The 9,086-nt window shown below is 44.3% G+C and overlaps 1 protein-coding gene across 4 annotated transcripts in view; it reads right to left on the bottom strand.

The window, feature by feature from the left end:
* Smarca2 (SWI/SNF related, matrix associated, actin dependent regulator of chromatin, subfamily a, member 2) overlaps positions 1-9,086 on the bottom strand; it is a 170,702-nt gene that overhangs the window by 85,664 nt on the left and 75,952 nt on the right. For all 4 annotated transcript variants that reach the window (XM_021151582.2, XM_021151584.2, XM_029472470.1 and 1 more), the window contains exons 18-19: positions 8,289-8,531; positions 6,485-6,598 (exon numbers count right to left, since the gene is read on the bottom strand). In XM_021151582.2, the coding sequence (XP_021007241.1) occupies positions 6,485-6,598; positions 8,289-8,531 (357 nt within the window). The remainder of the gene's footprint in view (positions 1-6,484; positions 6,599-8,288; positions 8,532-9,086) is intronic.

Below are 9,086 nucleotides of genomic sequence, written 5' to 3'. Positions count from 1 at the left end.
GCTATATTTGGGTCCTTTCAGCAAAATCTTGCTAGTGTATGCAATGGTGTCAGTGTTTAGAAGCTGATTATGGGATGGTTCCTGGGGTATTTTTTATGTGAACATTACCTATATGGGATTGGTGAGTAACCTTCCAGGTCAGAGAGGAAACACCAGTCTGCAGATGTAACAAATCAGTATGTGTTTAACACAGGTTGATCATGCCTTCTCTTTATTCTCCTTATGTTGTCTGGCTTTCCTGAGGTAGACCTGACACAGATTATACATGTTTGATGTATATAGTATGATAGGTTCCTCTACACATTCACTGGCAAAGAATTACCACTATCCTAGTTTTCCAAGAGCTCTCAACTCACAACGAAATTGGACTGTGGGAAGAAAATGTGAAGTTTAAACTTTAGCAAGTTTACTAACAATGGCATCAAGGGCCAATATTTAGGCTCTACAGCACATGGTTGGTGTGCCTTTTCTCATTTAATGCCTATACACTCTGCATAACATGGTCACCTTTAGTTTCCTTATTTCATCGACAAAGAATCTGGCCATCCAGGAGGTTAAGCTCCTAGATCAAAACACATTCACCCTTTCAAACTCACCAGTGCTAAGGATGACCAAGGAGACTGCTTCCCGGGTTCATGTTCACTTTTGCCTGGTGTCACCTCTCTGCTGCCCCGTTCCCACTTTCCCAAGTACGGAAGACATGATTGCTACTTTTAAAAATGTGTCAGGAGATGGATGATCCAGAGTCAAGGACAGAACCCACACTTTCTGCCCGTCAGCCAAATATTACTAAAGGCTTGAGGTGAAGTTCAGGAAGAAAGAGGCCACCTGATGATACATGCAGACAGGATGCCATGCATCTGAAAAGAGGTAAGACCCTCTAGAGCAGGGGTTCTCACCCTTCCTAATGCTGTGACCCTTTAATACTGTCCTTCATGTGTGCTAACCCCCAACAATAACATTATTCCATTGCTACTTTGTAACTATAAGTTTGCTACTGTTATAATCATAATGCCAACATTGAACACTGAAAGATTAATTTAGCTCATGGGTTCAAGGATTTCAATCCATAGGCCTTGGCTTGGTTGACTCTGACCCCATGTTGAGGTAAAAAACATCAAGGTGGTAGAACTGAATGGAAGAGGAAGCTGTCCCCTTATGGTGTCCAGAAAGCATGGAAAGGGGAAGAGATCGGATGGGGTATAACCTGGTATGTGATTCCCTCTGGGGGTCACGATCCACAGGTTGAGAACCACTGCTCTCAAGGGTTCCATAGCTGCTCTGGAGTGAAGACAGACAAGGCCTCCTCCCTTACTTTAATAAGGACAAGAGGAACTGGTAAGATACAACGACCAAATCTGTGGCTACACGCGCCACACGCGCATTTTACGTTCGCTCCTGGAGTAGTCTCTAATTGTGGCAGGTGTATTTTGCTCCTGTACCTTTCTCCAAGTTTGGGCTGTCCATAATATTAGGGATCCTTTCTAAAGTCCAGTGTGCCCGAGATCTTCTCCCAGGACCAATGACATGGTACAGTGTGGGAAAGATGTTTGCCTCCAAGCCTGATGACTTGAAGGCAATCCTTGAGAGCCACATAGAAGAAGGAGAGGACCAATTTCCTGAAAGTTATCCTCAGATCTCCATGTGTGCCATGACATCTGTGGGCACAGTTTCAACATGGCACGTGCACATGAGTATGCACACATATGAACCAAGTAAATAACTGGGATTTTTCAATTCCCCTAAGAGCCCTAATAACAGAAAACAATTTTTCCCCCATGTCCCTCCAAAGAAAATGGTCCTGGACCTTGTCTGATGACAAAGGTCTTCTTTCCAATATATGCCTATAGATTTTTAAGCACTATTATACACGTGTGGTAAAATTAACATCTCTAGATATGAGGTGAGGCCCACAGGACAGGGGGATAATGGATAGATACGTTATTGGTGATATAGCTCAGTTAGAACAGATGCCTAGCATGTGCGAGGCCCTGATTTCAATCCCCATCACTTTGAACCAAGGCATCAGATCATAGGAAATCTTCTTTTGCAGACACAAGCAAAGCTGGTTACAACCTGCAGAATCTGAACACACTGAAGGCAAGTAAGAATGACTGGACACTGAGGTGCTCTAGTGGGAGGATTTAACCCAAGCCTCCCCTGCCACCACCCAGCACAGAGTGATTGTAACAGACACACATACTCCCGGCTATCAGGGTCACCTTGCATGTTCCAGATCTATAGAGCTTAATCTTTTTATTTTAAGAGAAACATAAATATACATAGCTGCCCCAACATCGCTCTGCACTCAAGGGGGTTATAGTTGAGCACCTTCTGCATGCCCTGCTGCTATACCCACATATGAACACTGGAGACCCCTCCCTTAAAGCATCTAAAAGGCTGAACAATTTATTTCATTAGTTGGGTAGGGCTCCCACTGCCACACCAGTATTCAGTGTAAGCAGATCTCAGGTCAAAGGTCAAGCCTGTCTACTACTCCCATCCTACCTTCCATTCTGGGGTAGTATATTTCTACCTGCTCTGAGTGTGAAGAAATACACAGGGGAACCAACTGAGAGCTACATACAGAGAAAAGGGACACAGTAAAGAATCCTAATAGCTATGCCATTTTCTACTAAGTAGGTGCTGAGCTCAGCCTTCCCAAGTGCAATGGCGTCCTAGTAGGAAAGTATGTGAAAGTTTCTCTAAACGTACAGATGCTGCACAAAAGTGAAACTGGTGACTTCTTTAAAGAGATGTCCCCTGCTAAGAGATAGTCTTGACAGCCACTGGGACTGTGTTTATTCAAGCACTAAGGACAAATGAGGCACTGACTTCATGTATCTGATATCGATCCCTAAGAATTCTGTGTTAGCAAATGGCCTAATCAATTCCCACAAGCAGGTGAATACATTGGTTACATTGTCTAAGAATTCCTGCCGGTCATTTGATTCAGTAGAACCTGAGCTTTCTTCAAAGCTCCTGCCTGTGGACTGCTCTTCATTAAAAGGTTTCATTCCAAAGGGATAGCTCACTGAAACAATGGACCTGCCCAGTGTGTGGCAGTCCCATGTGGTGAACAGAGATTTTTCAGCAAACAATTCCACTTACAAAGGCCTCAGATCCTGGAACCCATGATGTGACAGAGGAATGATACAATGATAGTTCTATTCAGCCTCCTCGGCTTTATATGATGAACACACAAGTTTTCCATCTAAACAAAGCTCTTTCCTGTGTTCTACAGAAATTATGTATATATATATAAAAAAATTAGGATTGGCATTCGGTGGTCCAAGCTCTTGTTAAGTGCAGACACTGGGAGGTGCGCATGCATGCATGCATACATGCACAGCAGGCACAGGCCACACAGGCATGCCACTGTACACACAGCCAACTGCATTATTGGCTCTTAAGACTAGGAATTCACGACTTCAATGTGAGCTCGATTGGAAAATTAAATTTTCATTTAGTTTAAGTTGCCTTATGTTATTCCCTTTCTATGAACTAGCACTCTTTCCTGAATATAAGAAATGGGCTTTGGGCAATATAGAGGGAGCACAGTCTATCCCCTGCTCATTAGGTATTCCATTAGCCTACTGTGAGAGCTGGCTTTCCTCTACAGCAGAGGTGCCCTTAGTATAGGCCAAGAGTACGCAAAGATACTCAACAGTATTCAATATCAAGCTAACGGAATGAAAGATGCAACTTCATACCTACTAAAATCACTGAAACATGGAAACAGGCAGTCATGTCAATAAAAACACGCCTGGCAATATGGAGTGCTGATGGTCATGAGGAAGAACAGGAATGCTCACATTTAATCAGCAGGACTGCACAGCGTTTTAGAAAGGTGCAGAGAACATGGAGATCATGTGATTTTATACGACCCTTATGCACCAAACACTAACCTTATTAACCAAACAACCAAGGGATCCTACTCCTGGCTGTTCACTCAAGTGCAACAAAAAACCACGTCACACAAAAAGCCTGGATCCAGATGGCCACAGCAGCTCTACTCAGACTGTCAGGGCCTGGCGAGATGGCTCAGCAGTTAGGATCATTTATAGCTCTCATGGAGGATATAGGCTAGATCCCAAGACCCACAGCTTATAAACACAGAACTCCAACTCCAGAAAATCTAGAACACACTTCTTGCATAGGTGTACACACACACACACACACACACACACACACACACACCTTCAACAAACAACCCAATGTCCTTCAACAAAACTGAACCCAATGTGGATAAGCAGAACACCCAGGATGCCATTCAAATACATTACACAGACTGAAGAGAACCCAGATGCAAACAGCAACTCATGTCAACTGGCACTCCTTAGGGATGAAGAACAACAGCCCAGAGGCCACATGAGGCTTAGCAAGGGGTGTGAAGGCAGCGGACATGAGAGCCTTGCACTCCGAGTACTAAGCAGTACAGGCCGGGCTGTGCTGAGGGGAACAGGTCGGGTGAGGGAAGAGTTGTGTGGTTTGGTTCTGAACCCAGTGAGGCAGACATTTGTTAGGCCCACAGAACTGTAAACAAAAGGGAACATGGTTACACATAGCCATCTTACTAGATGGTCACTGAAATTAAGCTTAAAATGCACTTTCCTGATTCTTCTTCAAGAAAATATTGGAAAATAAAACACTACAGATGGATTTCGCTTTTTTCTTTTTGCTGTCAACAGCTATGAATCTTTCATGGTCTCTTTTCCTCAGGCCATGTCAGACATACGCAGTCTGTACTTGTAAGCAGGAGGTAGTAGAAAGACTCTTCACCCTAAGGATGACAGTTAAACTTCCAACTCGGCCCAGGTTAAAAAAAAATACAAAGGTGGTAATGGAAATAGAGAATAGATAGATATTGATCAGCATAAATATTGATCAACATAGATATTGATCAGCACAAGTCAACAAAAGCCACACGTAGGCTGTAGCTGGGTCATAGGTAGGGAAGCAAGAAGGTCACAGAAACACAGTAAAGACAAGAGGAGAAAGAGAGAGAGAGAGAGAGAGAGAGAGAGAGAGAACTTCAAGTAGATGGGAGTGTAGAGCTTCAGTCAACAACAGAAGCAGCAGAATAAATACATGAGGAGAAAACAAAACCCCCCAAAACAAAAAGCAAAACAAAACAAACAAGCAAAGTACCACTGGGACAGCAGAAATTAAACCAGGTGTGTATTCATGCACCTAGCACTTAGACCTCGCAGCAGTCCTGTGAGGCAGAGGTGACATATTTTCCAGGTCACCAGTAAGACCACTAAGGCTACCCTTGTCAACATTCACATCATAAACAACAAAGGATGTAGGGGGTCCTGGGCCCACTGATGGGCAGAATCAACAGTTTCCACCCTGCCAAGTTGCCCCCAGGACAAGGTAGAGTGGTTGCTTTCAAATATATGGATACCTAGAAAGGCATCGAGTGGATGATGGGTACCACACACAGCATCGCTATTAGCCACAGAGGTCAAGGCCACAGGAGGCAGAAGTAACAGCATCGGATCCCCAAGTTGCAGTCACTAACAAAATAAAATATGTACTTACACTTTAACTAGGATAAGCATGGTATAAGACTTTTTATTTTAATTTTTTGTGACTTCATGAATAAGGGATTGAGATATAAAACACTCTCGCAGCAAAGTGATCATGTCTGTCTATCCACCTGCCAGCTCCCACTGTACAAAGAGATGGGACACAGCAATCTGTACAGTAGTTGTCACCAAAAACCCCTCCCAATCATAAAACAACACCCCAGCTCAGATCCAACCCATCGTATACAAATACAAATATATCATTAAAAAAAAAAAAAAACAAACCAAAAAACCCCCAAACAAAAATAAAACAAAGCAGTATCTAACCCTAAGCAAGCCACCTGTTAAGGAATGGAACTTCATGTGTAGATGATTCCAGGAGAAGACCTGGTGTACAGGAATCAAAATTCAAGTCCAATACTAACCTGGGCCCAAAGGAACTCTATGGAACTAAAAGCTATTCCCAAAGAGAAAACTACCCGCCTAGAAGTTCCCAGCTAAGTCTACAGGAACCCAGTTATACCAGACAAACCTTATATCCTAGCAACTCTCTTTCTATCACAAATATTAAACACTGAATGAACCTTCTGGAGACCTGGCAGATATATATATATACACACATACACACACATACACACACACACACATACACACACACACACACACACACACACACACACACATATATATATGCAATGAGACTCCATGAGTTTGATTAATTAAGCCTGCCCCAGAGTTACAGAAACCAGACTGAAAATGGGATGCCCCCCACACACCGCAGCTCTCTCACACCCAGAGGGTCTGAGTTTGAGGACAGTGTCCTGATACCTGCCATGGTTTCACTTGCGATTGAGCTCTAGGCCTGCTATTTCCGACACGCAACCTCACAGAAAGGTACTGAAAACCACAACACAGGAGGGAAAGCCCCACGACTCTCATCTGTGACTCACCTTTTCCGGAAGCTGAGACTCAACCTCTTTCTTCAGCCTCCTCAGTAAAAAGGGCCTCAGCACCTTGTGCAGACGCCTGATGATCAAAATCGTTTCTTCTTCGTTCAGGTCCACCTGCAAAACGAACTTATGTGAATTCCTGAAGGAAGTCTCGCAGAGTGAAACTCATTATGGATTTCATTGCCTACTGAAATCACACATGCTATCAAGCCAGATTGAGGCCAGCCATCTAACACCTCCAAATTCTCTCCCTACCTGCCTGCCCCATGGGAATAAAATTTATGACCTCCAAATAAGTGTCTATGCCTCAGCTCCTAGATTTGTGGGAAACAGTCCTGGAAGCAAGTTTCATGTTAGTAGGAACAGTCCCAGACTTCACAGAATATGGACGGCAATAAAGACTGACTTAAGACAGACAGACACACAATGGGAAAAGGGGGCAAGGGTTTGTGTGTTCCTATGTCCGTTCAAGCCCTTGGCTTTTCTTGTGTCCAGTGCAGAAACAAACAGAAGGATGTGTGCTTGAGTATGGAAATGGGAGAACAAGAGTGGGTCACCTTTATGCTCCTCCATTACAACCTTGTCTGTGGTGGTAGGAATGAAAATGGCCCCACAGACTCATAGGGAATGGCAGAATTAGGAGGCGTGGCCTTGTTGGAGTAGGTGTGACCTTGCTGGTGTCACTGGGGGATGAGCTTTGTGGCTCCAGATGCTTAAGCCAGGCTCAACATCTCTTTCCTTTCCTGATGCAGGCAGATCCGGATGTAGAACTCTCAGCTCCGTTTCCAGCATCATGTCTGCCTGCAGGTGTCATGCTTTCACCATGATGATAAAGGACTGAACCTCTGAAACTGTAAGCCAGCCCAGTGAAATTTGTTTTCTCCATAAGAGTTACTGTGGCCATGGCACCCTTCCTTTCTTTTTTCTTTGCCCAAATCCTATTCAGATTTAGTCGTATTTTTATGAAAACACCCTACTTTGTGTTCACCTTCCTTTGTTAGCCTCTAGGGGGCAGAGTGAATTGGCATTGCTTTCTCCAAATGGGCAAGTCTAAGGAGCAGAAAATGTACCCGTTAGGTATCTCAAGATTAAAGGGCTAAGAGTTCAAACATAAGTTCTCTAAAGCATTTTAATGACTTTTTCATTCCTAGAGTCAAGGAACTGGTAATCACAATGCTATGTGCCTGGTTGGGATTTTTTTTCTTCTTGTAATAGCCCAAGCTTGCCTTTTATGAACAAAAGATAAAGGGATGATGATGATGGTGGTGGTGATGATGGATGATGGATGATGAAGATGCAGCATGTGAGAGTCACTACTCCAGGATTTAAAGAGTATTTACATGTAGATAAAATGGAGCCTCACACTCAGACATGGAAAAAGATGTGTGGAAGATTAATGTTTTGATTCAAACTCTACATGGAAGTACATAAAAGAAGACTCCTGAGTCTAAAACACAGAAAGATATTTGGGTTCCTGTTGGATTGGTTGATGTGGCCTGGTTAAAGTGACTCAGCCAACATCTCCAGGCTCACCCTCCCTGTGGCATGCTGCGGTTGAAACACTCTACCAGCCAGAAAAAAGCAGGCATAAGGTAGAGGCTGGGATGCCCCCACGTGAATCTACATTCAGAAGGCAAATCCCAAAGGAGACCCCATCCCACCCACCGAGCAAACAACATTGTGGAGTTTCTGTAGTCCCGGAGTTTTCACTTCCTCATCACAGAGTGGCAAATTCTCCCCCCCACTCCGCCACCCCCACTTTCATCACCCCCGCCCCCCATCCCCTCCCCCATTTGGCCAGTACCCTTTCACCGGTCATGGCAAATGGAGCATTAAACCACTGCTCAAATGTGCTGCAACTCTTGAAGATCGTAGGGAGGAGGAAGTTGAGGAGGGCCCAGAGTTCCGGCAGCTTATTCTGCAGTGGGGTCCCAGTCAGAAGGATCCGCCTGGGGGCCACATAGTGGGTGTTCAGGACCTGGGTTAGCTTGCAGTGGTGATTCTTCATTCGGTGGCCTTCGTCCACGATCATGTATTTCCACCGAATCTGCAGGACAAAAGAACGCGCCAAGGTGTGGCTGGTAAACAGACGTACAGTGGCTTCCAAAGGGCTGCGGGCATGTGTGGGAAAAAAGCAACACAGAATCCAGTTTGGCACAAGACACAGAACGATACTCTTTCAGAGAAAGGAATCCCAACTAACGGAGCATTGCCCATGCCTGGCCGATGTTAAAGCATCCGTGTTTCTCCCAGGACAAGTGATTCCAATCCACCTTCTAGAAACAATGTCTGTGCTTTCCAGTGCTGTTACATGATGTGAAAGGGTCATTTGACCCCCCCCCCCAAAGGGGTCTCAACCCACAGGTTGGGAAACTCAGGCCTACACAAAAGGGATATTGAAAGAAGAAGAAAGAAGAAGAAAAAGGAAGAAGAAAGAAGAAGGAAAAGAAGAAGAAGAAGAAGAAGAAGAAGAAGAAGAAGAAGAAGAAGAAGAAGAAGAAGAAGAAGAAGAAAGGAAGGAAGGAAGGAAGGAAGGAAGGAAGGAAGGAAGGAAGGAAGAAAGAAAGAAAGAAGAAAGAAGAAGAAGAAGAAGAAAAGAAGA

Source organism: Mus caroli, chromosome 19 (assembly GCF_900094665.2).
Source record: "Mus caroli chromosome 19, CAROLI_EIJ_v1.1, whole genome shotgun sequence".
Taxonomy (NCBI): Eukaryota; Metazoa; Chordata; class Mammalia; order Rodentia; family Muridae; genus Mus; species Mus caroli.
This window is presented reverse-complemented; position numbering and strand designations above follow the sequence as displayed.